The 14007-nt window shown below is 42.1% G+C and overlaps 1 protein-coding gene across 3 annotated transcripts in view; it reads left to right on the forward strand.

Moving 5' to 3' along the window:
- Pcl (polycomb protein Pcl) overlaps nt 1-14007 on the forward strand; it is a 135133-nt gene that overhangs the window by 37900 nt on the left and 83226 nt on the right. For all 3 annotated transcript variants that reach the window (XM_075878805.1, XM_037435919.2, XM_037435920.2), the window contains 4 exons: nt 6795-6839; nt 7769-7807; nt 10480-10609; nt 12828-12968. In XM_075878805.1, coding sequence (XP_075734920.1) covers nt 6795-6839; nt 7769-7807; nt 10480-10609; nt 12828-12968 — 355 coding nt within the window. The remainder of the gene's footprint in view (nt 1-6794; nt 6840-7768; nt 7808-10479; nt 10610-12827; nt 12969-14007) is intronic.

Genomic DNA, 14007 nt, shown 5'->3' on the forward strand with positions numbered 1-14007 from the left:
GAGCTAACGGGGGAGTTTCTACTCCCTCCCACGCCTAGCCGTGCGTGGCTTTGCCGTGTCCGAGGAAAAGAGGATCCTGGGGGTTGAGCCGACGCTGGGTGATTGGACCGTTAAGGCCCCCCGGCAGAGGCAACACACCTCTTTGGCCCCGGCTTCACGTAGACGGCACCCCTGGGCTGACCCACCCAGGGGAAATCGGCAGTCGCCTTTTCCTATCTTTCTCTCCCTACATCTTCGTCTTTATCTCTTACTATTTATCTGTCCTGTCTTCTACTCTCTTCCGTTTACTTCCAAACTTCCTGGCGGCTAGGGTTAACCCTGTGCAAATAGCCTACCTTGGTCTAGGCGCATTGGGTTATAGTGGCGTTGTACGGCTGGCGTCTGCAGTTTTTAGCATCTGTAAACTTGTAGCATCCCCTCGTTGGGCCCCGTGGTGGGTGGCCGCCAACGCTGCTGAACAAAAATAAGAAAGGCATGCATAAAGCATTCCCCCTACTGTCTGATCGTACCGGCTTAAAGCGGGTACGCACCGATGATATAAATTTTTTCAACCAGCCAAAAGAAACATATCCTCACTTTCATGTTATCTACTGTGAAAAAACTGAAAAGCAAGCCAGGACCGTCTCTCCTTTCCTAGTTTCTAGATGTCTCACCGAAACTCTTGGCACAGGATACAAGGTAACCAAAATGGCTAGTGGAGACCTTCTCCTCGAAACCCGCGACAAAGAACAATTTGAAAAGCTAGACCGTCTTTCATATTTCGGTGGCATACCAATAACCATAACACCACATAGATCAATGAACACAACTCGCGGAGTGGTATCTGACACGGACTTAATTGACTTGACTGAGACTGAACTTTTGGAGGGGTGGAAGAGCCAAAATGTCACTAATGTACAGAGAATCATCATCAGAAGAGATAATAAGGAAACACCGACAAAACACTTAATACTCACGTTTGCATCCAGTAAACTACCGGAATCTATTCAAACAGGGTACACGAAGACATCTATCAGGCCGTACATAACAAACCCTCGTCGTTGCTTCCAATGCCAAAGGTATGGCCATGGCTCTAAAACCTGTCGTGGTCGCCAGACTTGTGCACAATGTGGAGTCCTAAGCCATGTGTCTGAGAACTGCAAAGAACCGCCACACTGTGTAAACTGCGAAGGAAATCATGCAGCATAATCACGCTCCTGCACATACTGGAAACAAGAAAAAGAAATAATTACATTGAAGGTGAAGGAGAACATTACATTTAAGGAAGCACGGCGAAGAGTCGCTCCATTCTATGGACCTACATACGCTGATGTGGCGCGTCAGGGGGCACCGCCGCACCAGCCCTCGCCACACCTTCGGCCCGCGCATACCGAGCCGGTGGTTGTGGCACCTGCCCCCAAGGCGGCTGTAGCCCAGGCTACACCGCCTACTCCCAAACAGAGACCGGAGACTCCAGAGTCCTCGGGTCTCCAGGCCTCACCTCACCAGGCGAGGCCCGAAATTTGTACTAACAGCCCGCACGTGCGGGTATCCAGTGCCTCCGAGGAGGCGATGGATACAAGAAACACACCTTAATTCAAAACACACTAATTTTCTTCGTAAATACGTTATTTTCCGAAAGGACCGTGTTGATGCCATGACATCATCCGGAGGTGTTGCCATCATAGTGAATTAAGGAATTGCATGCACACACAACTCCAAACATCCCTTGAGGCAGTGGCTGTTCGAGCAGTTCTTTTTGATAAACTGATCACAATCTGCACTATTTACATTCCTCCTAGCTATCAGCTGCAAAAACGTGATTTACACTCTCTAATTGATGAACTTCCGGAGCTTTATGTTCTCCTTGGAGACTTTAACGCGCATAGCAGGCTATGGGGTGACTCTCGATATGACGCGCGAGGTCAACTGATCGAACAGTTCCTTCTCTCGTCGAGCGCGTGTCTCCTGAATCGAAAAGAACCAACCTATTATAATCTCGCTAATAACACCTACTTCTCCATAGACCTAAGCATAGCATCTCCATCTCTTGTGCCTCTACTCCAGTGGAATGTCGTCAGTAATCTGTACGGAAATGACCAATTCCCCGTAGTTTTGAGCACAACTACAGTAAGTGAGTGCCCACCACGTGTTCCCAAGTGGCTCATAAATAGAGCCGACTGGGAACAGTTTTATACCATCGCTCGTCTAGGTTGGAATGACATATGTACTTTGAACATTGATGTTGCTGTCAACTACTTCACAGCCTTTTTGATTGATGCTGCAACAAAATGCATCCCACAAACAAATGGACACCCTGGAAAACGGCGTGTGCCATGGTGGAACTCTGAATGCCGAAACGCGCGCAAACAGCAAAACAGAGCTTGGAGGCTGCTTCGGAACTCACCGACAGCCGAAAACCTTGACACTTTCAAGAAAATAAAGTCTCAAGGCAGGAGAACGCGTCGGCAGGCCAGAAGGGAAAGCTGGCAGAAGTTTTTGTCGGGGATCAATTCATACACACAGGAGGCTAAAGTCTGGAACATGGTCGGTAGGATAGCAGGAAAACAAGTACACACACTTCCACTCGTAAACACTCAGGGTGATACCTTGGAAGATCAGGCAAACTTCCTCGGTGCACACTTCGAACAGGTGTCCAGCTCATCCCACTATACTGACACTTTCCAAAAATACAGAACAAGAATGGAAAAGCAGAAACTCGAACACAAAGGCACTAGATACGAGGCATATAACCAAGCTTTCAGTCTAGCTGAGCTGCGAACGTCTCTAAACTCCTGCAGTACTTCTGCCCCAGGTTCTGACCGTGTGGTGTATGAAATGTTAAAAAACCTACCAATCGAAACACGAAAAACCTTGCTTTGTTTGTACAATGCTATCTGGTTTTCTGGCACTATCCCTACCTCTTGGAAAGAGGCTATTATTATTCCCATTTTGAAAGAGGGCAAGGACCCTTCTTTACCTTCGAGTTATAGGCCTATTGCACTTACAAGCTGCTTGTGCAAAGTCTTCGAAAAAATGATAAACTGCCGACTTGTACATATCCTTGAAACAAACAATTTGCTCGACCCATTTCAGGGCGGGTTTCGAGAGAGCAGATCCACCACAGACCACCTTGTTCGTATTGAGGCACAGATCAGGGACGCCTTCGTCCATAAACAATATTTTCTCTCTGTATTCCTCGATATCGAAAAGGCTTATGATACAACATGGCGTTTTGGAATTCTAAGAGACCTGTCCCACCTTGGCGTGCGCGGAAGAATGTTTCACATAATCAAAATTACCTGTCAAACCGGACATTCTGTGTCCAAGTGGGCACGGTTCTTTCCCAATTATTTGTCCAGGAAACAGGCGTGCCACAAGGTGGTGTACTTAACTGCACACTTTTTCTCATCAAAATGAATTCCTTGCGCTTGTCCATTCCTCGCAATATGTTTTATTGTACGTATGTCGATGACGTCCAGCTTGGCTTTAGATCTTGCAATCTGGCAATGTGTGAGCGGCAGGTTCAGTTAGGTTTAAACAAGGTCTCCAAATGGGCAGAGGAAAACGGATTTTGACTGAACCCACAAAAAAGCACGTCTGTCTTGTTCTCCCGAAAGAGAGGCATGCACTCAGAACCCGACATTGAACTGAACGGTCAATGTCTGTCTGTTAATACAGAGCATAAATTCTTAGGATTAATCTTGGACAGCAAGTTGACCTTCGTACCGCACATCAAGTATCTAAAAACAAGATGTTTAAAAGCCATGAATGTTTTAAAAGTGTTGTCACGTACTAGGTGGGGTAGTGACAGGCAATGTCTCATGAACCAATATAGAAGCCTCATTCGCACCCGCTAGGATTATGGGGCCGTTGTTATCAGTCTGCGACTCAAAGTACTTTGAAGATGCTGGACCCCGTGCACCATTTGGGCATCCGCCTTTCTACGGGTGCTTTTCGCACCAGCCCCGTAGAAAGCCTTTATGTTGAGTCAAATGAGTGGTCGCTTCATCTGCAGAGAACTTGCATATCTTTTATTTCCTTAAGGTAAAAGCAGACAAGAAGCACCCCTCATACTCTACTATTAATGATTTGTCGAGCTCAATTCTGTTTCAAAGCAGGCCTTTGATGAGGCAGCCCTTCTCAATTCGCCTGAAGAGTCTAGCTGAGGAAACTGGAGTCTCACTTGAACACAGTTTAATGGCTCCTGTAGCATACCCGCCACCGTGGCAATGGCAGACTATAGACTGCGATGTGTCTTTTCTAGAAGTCACAAAACATGCGCCTATTGCCCATATCCGAACACATTTCCTGGAACTTCAACACAAATACACACGTCCTGAGTTCTTTACAGATGCCTCCAAGTCTAACTCCTCTGTGTCCTACGCTGCTGTTGGCCCATCCTTTTCGGATGCTGGCCCTCTACATCCAGACACAAGTATCTTCACAGTGGAAGCTTATGCGATACTTGTGGCGGCTAAACACATCAAGCAATTACAAATACAAAAACAGTAATTTATACGGACTCTCTCAGTGTGGTAACAGCTCTGCACACTCTTAAAAAACACGAAAACCCAGTCCTTGTCTCACTTTACTCCATTTTGTGCACACTCTACACACTCAAACAACATGTTGTAGTGTGCTGGGTGCCAGGGCACCGTGAGATTCAAGGCAACATGATGGCGGATCAGCTTGCTGCATCCGCCCACGAAAGCACCGCCATTACACCCACATCAATCCCGGCCCTTGATCTTAAGCCGTCTCTCAAACGAAACCTCAGGGTATACTGGCAGAGCAAGTGGGATACACACACACAAAACAAGCTACACGTTTATTAAGCCACACTTTGGTCATTGGCTGCCCGTATCGAAATCACGTCTAACAGAGGTAACACTAACAAGACTCGGGATAGGACACACATACACGACACACACGCATCTGTGATCCACCATTGTGTGAAAAATGTGGTGAAACATTAACAGTCCTTCACGTTTTAATCCAATGTAAACAATTAGAAACTATAAGAAAACAACATTTTCCATTACCCTACCGACAACATACACCTTTACACCCTCCAATGTTCGTCGGTAGGGAACCGCTTTTTAGTCATAAATCATTGTTAGAGTTTTTAAAAGAAATTCATAGTTTTCATATCATATACCCGGTCATTCCGTAGCACGACCTCTCCAGAGAGGTTTTTGCTGCGGTGGCTACACAAGAAAGCACTTGCCTCACGGCCCTTGGACGCAAGGGTATGAATGAGTGAGGCACTTGTGCTAATGCCATACATATCCACCATCGTCTTTTATTATCACCAACTTTTGTCATCTATTCACACCACACGCACTTTTCACGGCATGGTCATGATTTTATTACTTGTATGTTCTTACTCGCCTTACCGCGAGGAATTTTATGGCCCTTATACAGCCGCTTATCACAATCATTGTCCATATTTTTAGTAAGATGAACTGGCGCTCTTTGGCCGTGAAACGGCCCTTGCGCCACAAAACATCAAACTCATCATCATCAATTGTTCCACTTATGGGCAAATTGGAACTCGGTGCATGCTTGAGCCACAGGAAAAAAACTTTTTCGAGTTCTTCATAAGGCATCGTCCGCATTCGCATCCACATAGATGTAAGGGCCCCGGTCTTGTAAGCGCCTTCAATCTTTTCTCTGTATTTGCAGGACCGCGATAGCGTAGATTTCGGGATGTTTTATTTTTTCGCTACCTGTGTCTTGGGTAGGCCACTTTGATCGAGCTCCTGAAGAATTTGCTGCTTTTTTTCAAGCGAGAGTGCGTGGTGCGCCCGCTTCCTTTCCATCCGGCCGAAATAACACCGTGATCTACCTCAGCCGCACAAATAGGCCTAATACACAACTAACCCGCCGACTCGACTCCCACAGCCACCACAAGCGAGAATGGCTACTGGATTGGCTTGTCTCAAAGTGTTGCCATGGTTGTGAGACTACCTTTGGCCTGGGCGAGTCTATGCTGTGTTGAATTTGTGTTGTTTAGCCGTAGGTCATCAGTAAGCACTGTTTCGATTAACCGAAAAATTTTACTACGCAACGCATATAAATCCAGCCATATGAGCCCATTTTGTTCCGTTAATGAGGCATTTTTGCTCAAGCCAGGTTCGTTTATTGAGAGTCCACTGTAGTTGCCACCGTATCCTTGAGCCTTGGCTCTCAGTAAATTGAACTCCTGGCAAGCAAAGCACTTCACTGGTGCCTTTGACTTCCTTCTCAAGAGTGTCCTCAGCAGTTTATTTCCTTGTCATATTTCAAAGATGTTTCAGCGAGTATGCAGGAGCGTGCATCGTGCAAATTGCGAAAGTGGCATGCAGTGCGTGAATATTGGTTACTGCCAATGACACTAGTGAGCCTGACGACACATTTCACCAGCCTGGGCAGTGATGAGCTGTTTGGCAGAGGGTTGTCTGTTCTGCTTTTTGATGGGTGTGTTGGGCTTATCGAGATTTAGCAAACATACTGGCAATGTGGTGCTTCTTGTTTGTATTGTCCTTACAGTGTCTAGTAGATATTTTCTGCCCCCCTCCCCCGACCATTAGAGGGTGATGTTTTAGCTGTTTGCATTATTGGTGTACCTGCTTGAAACTGGCAGTTCGCACTAAGTAAAAAAAAAGTGTCAGCACGTGACACCTGTAAATAAGCAAGATCATTGCAACTCTGAAGTACTGTAGGCAGTACAAGCTCGTATGGGACACTGACGTAATTTTCAACTGTTATGATTTGTAGTTTGACCACATTGGTTATTGTTTATTAAAAAAAGTGTCGCATAATTTTTTCAGGTGGGAAAAGAGAAATGCCATAACAGCCATGACATGGAAGAACAGGTATGTGGGTGAATACAGATTTTTTGTTATGCATACATGTCTCTGCAATAGCTTCTATGTATATTTCAGCCTGTCCTCACTTTGTAAACTGGCATATGAAGTTTGTGGCTTTTCTATAATTAGACATGTGGCAAGCTTAATCTGAAAAGCTATTCACTATCATGTCAAGGTAAAACATTTAGTTTGTTCAGTGTTTTGTTGGCATTTTTTGTTTAGTTTATGCCCTTTCATTTGGACCCATTGCAATTTTTGTTCATGCGTTGGAAGTTTTTCAGTGCTGTCTAGTAAGTTTTCATATAACTTTTTACTTAAGGGGAATAGGATGAATTACTAGATTTTTCTGTTGGGATGCCAGAAGACAGGCTTCACAATTATAATGCAGGCACGTCATTCTTTTGCCACACGGCTTGTGTAATATATGGACATGTACGACTATAAGTGTTGAGCCAAGGCCGTACTCTTTAGTGTAGAGTATAAAGTAAAGACCTCTAAACTTTTTAACCTGAGGATGGGATTGGTGACACACAGCAATGTCAATGGCAAGAAAATAATAAACTGAGTAGAAGCTAATCAAAATAACCATTAACGATGGTTTTATGTGAAGAATGAAATTTCTCAAGTAGATGGACTTGTTTATCAATGGATTTATTTTAATTAGATGAACAGACTGCTTTGGATAACATTTAGAAATAGCATAACACATCCTTTTAAAGTTCTAATTTTTTGTCATGCTAGCAAGTCAAAGTGTGCACCTGTTTTAATTGAAGTAGTTAAACACTGTTGATTCTAAACAAGCCTGTGAGCATTTCCAACAAACAAGATTCTGTTCGTTCTTTTTTTTTTCTTGCATTACAGTAAGTACACTTCCATCACGCTTACTTAAAAAGGTAGCAGTTGCTAATCGCAGTGTATGGTTTAATTTCTTCAAGGTGAAAAAGGACGTCAAGCATCGTCACAAAAATCATGAGGTGAGAAATTGCAGTTTTGCTAGTGCTGTAATAGTAAGGTATTGTTAGCAAAAGTCAGTGTGTTCAATTCCAATTGAACATTTAAGCATCTCTCCCATGTGCATGCATCATGAACGTGCTGCAGTTATGTAAAAGCGACTGTGTAGTGGTAGGATTTATGTCTGCAGATTATGGATCACAGTTCTGGCATTCTGTATATTATGGTGTACGAACATCTCAAATCTTTCGGGACTTCACAGCAGGCAAAGAAAATTTTGGTATTGTTCTCATAGACAACTTTTTCTGGAAATAGAGGGAAAGCTACAGGGACGGAGCTTCTGCATATGTGCTCTTGCGTGAAAGTACATTAGACTCTCATGAAACGAAATTGCCGCTTCAATAGAACAACTGTCTTTGATATGATTGGTTCAGCACTTGTATTTTACACCCCTGTTCATCTCTCAGTAAATGAAGTTCCTGTGAAGTGGAAAGTAATCTCTTGGTCTCTTCACACTCCGTTTAAAGAGAGTCTACTGGGGCCCGGTTTTGCAAATATTTTCACAGCTGCGGAAAGCGATGTCTTCGTGATGTAAGCATTGCATACCGTTTTTTCTTTGTCAACTCGGACAGCCATATGTGGGGGGCATCATTCTCAAGTTTTAAAAGCGGAGCTCTTTAACCTTTTCGTTGTGCCGGGTAGTGTGAACAAGAATTATCATAATCATGAACCGGTGTGCGCTCGCTTTGTTCTCTTCAGCTTCTGCTTTGCTCTCACAACACTTGTTTCGGTTTGCCTGGTGGGGAGCGCAAAAACTATGATAGGCGAGTCTGTTACGTTACTAAAAATCATGTAACATCCTGTTAAATGAATGACGTGACTAAACTCCTGTAACATCACATAATAGTCACATGACTAAAATATGACATCTAGTCACGTTACTAAAATCACTTAACATCTATTCAAACAACAAAATATCATGTAATATTTAGTCATGTGACTACAATCACTCGACATTGTGTAATAGCTAGTCATGGGACTAAAATGTATGGGTGTGCAAATATTTTAATTTCAAATTTGATTCTAATAATACCTTGTTAAATAATTAGACTTTTTAATAGCTATTATTCAAAGTTTCAAATAATTCGACAGGCCAAATATCTTAGATGCGACAAAGGCCGATTTTGGAACTTAGTTTGGGTGGGATGGCTTAAATTAACTCTAACATTGTTACAGTAGGCCTTTTGTTGATATCCTGGTTCAGAAGCGGGCTCATATTTATTTAAAGGAAGTTACATTGTTTCCGTGCGTGGTGGCTCCAGCTAAGAAGGCCAGAGAGCTGACTGGGAGACTGTAAAGAGAAACAGTGACTTGGTTTAGATTGATAAACTGCACTCTGAGAAATTTAATGCCATAAGTTTCACTGTCGTAAGTTTGTTATTAGCTGCAAAAATCAAGGTTGAAGTTTCATTTTTAAATTTTGCGCTGAAATCTCTGTACATGACATAACAAATTGCATAATGTATTTTTCGTATTTTCGCGACATTGCCATGATGACTTTTTTTTTTAACTTCGTGTGCTAGGTCTATGGTATCCACAGATGACAATGTGGTTTTTTTTTTTTATATCGTATGGTTTCACTCAAGAGAATTCAGATAAAGCTGGCACATTTTAGCTCTCAATTTGTATTGTTGGTACTGCTGTCATTATGTCTTAAACTTGTACTGTCTAAGCACTCAGGATTGGAACAATTGTATATCGTAAGTATATATAGCTTTATAATTTTATATGCCCATATATATGACAATTGCTAGGATGTAGTTTATTTCAGTATCCAGAAAAAATGTGAAGACAAAAATGTATTGCTGCCTTACCGTGTATAATCTGATTTTGGATCCCTAGGAAAGTAGCGGTAGCGCCCGCAGGTCGCGGGTTCGAATCCTGGCTGCGGCAGCTGCATTTCCGATGGAGGCGGAAATGTTGTAGGCCCGTGTGCTCAGATTTGGGTGCACGTTAAAGAACCCCACGTGGTCGAAATTTCCGGAGCCCTCCACTGCGGCGTCTCTCATAATCATATGGTGGTTTTGGGACGTTAGACCCCACATATCAATCAAAGTAGAGGTAGCTCATTTGCAGAGTACGTTCTTTACAGTCCTTTACAGTATGGAGCCACGCCCAATTACACTTCTTTCAAGGTTTACATATTTAGTATGAGATACCTGATTTTTACAGTTTCCCCATTTTTGTCGTAATACAATTTAATTTGCTGTTATTTATTTGGGTCCTGTCTAAAAGCAAGAATACTTGACTAGCGGCTATGTTAGGGCTGATTTTTTAATAGTTTGCTTTGCGGCTAGTCATTTTCTTCCACATACAGGTAAACCCCTTTATAAGAGGCATGCTCCATCCAGGCAGCAATTCTTGTCTTTTATACAAGATGTCTCTTATAAGCAGGTACCTCGTATGCATTTTCCTATCCCCCGTATTTTACTGTATACATACTGCTGCCTCTTATATCCATTTGTATCTTATGTCAGTGTCTCTTATAAAGGGGTTCAACGGTAATAACCATGATATTTTGTGGAATATAATATTTCACAAGAAACATGCATGTTTTATTAAAAAACATATCAAGTGCTAGTTTCCTGCATTTAAAAAAAGGACCTCAGTGTATGACAAATATTTTTATGTGCAGTTGCCTGGTCATGACCTTGGAAACTTTGCTGAGCACGGTACTTCGGCCAAGGTATGCCTCAACGGCAAAGTCTTTCCTAGTATTCCCCCAGAAAAGATTGTCAATGGGAAGGGCTACAATCAACATTCAGGTAAGTCCAGCGTTGGTTTGTTTTATGTTCTAGTGCACCTGTATACTGTCACATACATACCTTAGGCATTTCTTTGCACAGATTTTCAGACCTGTGTCAATAGCAAATTATGGGTGCGAGGCATATTCGAATATTAAAGTTTGAGTTTGAATTGAACTAAATATTTTTCAATTGTCAAATATTTGTTTAATATTTTTTGAATACTTTGAAGTGAAATTATAGAAAAAAAAAGGTTGCAGAGCATTCCTACACATATTCTTGTGAGATGGCAAAATCGAAATGTTTCTTTCAACTGGGTTGGGGCTGGAGGGATGGTGTTCCCTAGTTTTATCTAGAATGAGGTAATGCAGAGAATGAATTGTATTTATTTACATGATTTGGTGCAACCAATGTGGTGTCACAACACATCACACATTAAAGGAAAAGATGCCGTTTTCTCTGCCTCTCTCTTCTCCAACTTCTGTAGTTGCCCAACTGATTCGGCAGACAAGGGCATGCTTCCTTCAAGTAAAAAACATCGGAAATGCCGGGTGCTGAAAATCTCCGTCCGATTTTTTCCAGCTTTCTGGTCCAAATTGTCATTAATTAAAGCCCCCACCTCTGCTGTGTAGGCTTGAACCAGTACTTTCGCAAGTCTACCAACTTGGAGCCTTTGCTGACTCCTAAAGACAGCTTTGCCTCAGTACCAGAATGTGATGCAGTGGATCATATTGTAAAAATGTGAAGAAGTCATTGTAACGGTGTTTTGTATCTCCATGAGGCAACCAGCGTTTTTTTTAGTCAATATTAGAGGTGTGCGAATATTCAAAATTTCGAATATCTTTAATAGTGTTTGCTATTCGGTTGGCACTGGAATTTTTACTGTTCAAACTATTCGAACTTACCAAAGAAGCGTGCAGTCACTGTCCGATTAAAAGCGACCCCTTCAGATTAATATACTTCATCTCATCACATTATCGTATTGTGGCAAAGCTGCCTTCAGGCTTCGTTTTGGTCGAACGTTTGAAGACAGTAACGTCAAATTAAAAGTGGCCCCTTCAGATTTTCATACGGTTCACCTCACCACACTCCCGTATTGCAGCAAAGCTGCTTTTCGGGCTCTGTTACGGTTGCAAATGTATTGACTCAAGGAAACACCGATTCCAACTTGGAGATGATAGATGTGGCAGAGGTGGGAGCTCAGTTAATGCTGTTTTGGACGTGAAATTTGGGCAGAAGGTCCATGAAATTGGGCGTCGAAGATTTTTAGCAATAGAAATTTCAAATGTTCTTGTTTGTATGTTGACGTCTGCAAGGAAGATTTGGAACTGCTAACTTGAAGGGAGCACGACCTTGTCTGCCACATCTGTTGGGCTAACACAAAAGTTGAACAGGGGAGGCTGAGGAAATGGCATCTTTGCCTTTCTTATGCGAAACGCTGTTGGCAACACTTTGGTTGCACCAAATCATGTACTAATACAATTCGGCCTCTGTATTGCCTCAATCTTGGTGAGACCATGAAAATGTTACCCCGTCAGTGCTTCAACCTAGTGAAAAGAAACACTTACATGTTTGTATATTTCATAAGAGTATGCTTAAGCATCCTCTCCGACTTTTTTTTTTTTTTTAATTTTGCTTCGAACTATTTGAAAAGTATAGTAGAAATATGCAAGAATTATTCAATAAGATTTGCACTCATACTTCGATATTTGAATTTGCTTTACACCCAAAATTTTGCTATTAGCACAGCTATAGTCGATACAAGAGTCCTAATGGCAGTTTTGCTCAAAGTGATAGTAGTATGATGGGGTGAAGCATGTAAGAAGCCACTGCCAATTGTACGTCGATTGTATTTGTTTTCGGGAAGTTTGAATACTTCAAATAGTAAAATTTTAGTGTGAATCGAATCAAATAGCAAACACGATGCGCATGCACAGGATTTAGTCGAGCACCAAGTGTAAGTGTTATATATTTTCAGTTTAGGCATTAAAGCTTTCAGTTGTGATTAAGCGCTTGTGGTGTAGACTTTTTTGTCCTTGTCTTTTTTGCACTACATTTGCACCGTAATGGATTAGTACCTACTCACTCGCCTCTCCGTTTTGCTTTACTCTTTGAAGAATTTTTGGAATTTCAAGTATTCACACACCCCTACGGGCCACCTTTTAAGGATCTTGTGTACTCAACTAAAAATTCCTGATGTACTTTGTTGATTTTCAAAAGGGGTTTGTTGTTTTCATAGATCCTGGCACCACATGTGCTGTTGACCCATCTTTTGACGACTCTGACTCTGGTCAGGACAATGACCTTGTGTGTAGCGTCTGCACCACAGGGGAGTCAGAACCTCCGAATGAGATTGTCATTTGTGACACTTGCAACAAAGGTGGGCATTAGTTCGAGTTTGTACTTATGTAGACAAGCTGTCTATACTTACACACAAACAAGGTCAGAGCAGCTTGGTCTGCTTCTCTGACCTTGTGTTTCTTGTATAAAACTTTTTATGCTTCAGTACTCTAGACAGGGCTTTGAGAAGCATTACTGTTTGTTTTTGTAGGTATTTAGGTTAATCAGACATTTTTTATTTTTGTAAAAACTGTGGCACACCAGCCACTTGATCACAAATGTGGCTAGTTTTGCTATGGTACTATAGTTGAAACGAATTGCAAATAACACAGGTGTAATGTATAATTAGATATAAAGAAATAGTAAATTATCTAAAAAATGTATACTCAGTCTCTATTTTAACAGATTACAGGTAAACATTTTTCTAAGTTAGTATAATCTGCACTTTGCTTGGTTACCTTTAAATTCAACATTTTATGCAGAGTGTAGACACCTATGAAATTCTCTTTCTACAGCAAGCACTTTCATGAAAGTTAAAAAAAAAAAATCTGTTGAACTCGAAAGCCAGCGACCACATTTACAGTTGAGTACTGCACCAATGAAGGTCTCCATACTTCCGTCATACAACACACTAGATAAAGGTCGAAAGAAATGCAGGTTTGACAAACTGTAGTAGTCGAGGTAATAAAATGTTTATGCCCACGCTGCTGCTGCAATCTGCCATCACAAGTGGTCAGAAGTGTGACATTAAATGCCATATTCATTTAGCTGCACTGCTGCTTTCCACTAAGTTAGATAGAAGCAATATGAAAGCCCATTGGACACCACTAAAAACAAAGGAATAGCTATTTTTAAAGTGGAAGTGTTACAGTTAAACTTGCCTATGATGAACCTTCATACATCGAATTCCTCAATATTGCAAAGTTTTTCTTTCCCCCGCTGTTACTCCATGGAAGTGCATGTAGTATATGCAACCTCTACGCAACGAAGTGGCCGAGCCCCGTAGAAAGCCTCTACGCTGTATCGAACGAGTGGTCGCTTCACCTGCTGCGATCTTACTCGGATTTTGTGTATTTTCT

This window comes from Rhipicephalus microplus, chromosome X, assembly GCF_043290135.1.
Source record: "Rhipicephalus microplus isolate Deutch F79 chromosome X, USDA_Rmic, whole genome shotgun sequence".
Taxonomy (NCBI): Eukaryota; Metazoa; Arthropoda; class Arachnida; order Ixodida; family Ixodidae; genus Rhipicephalus; species Rhipicephalus microplus.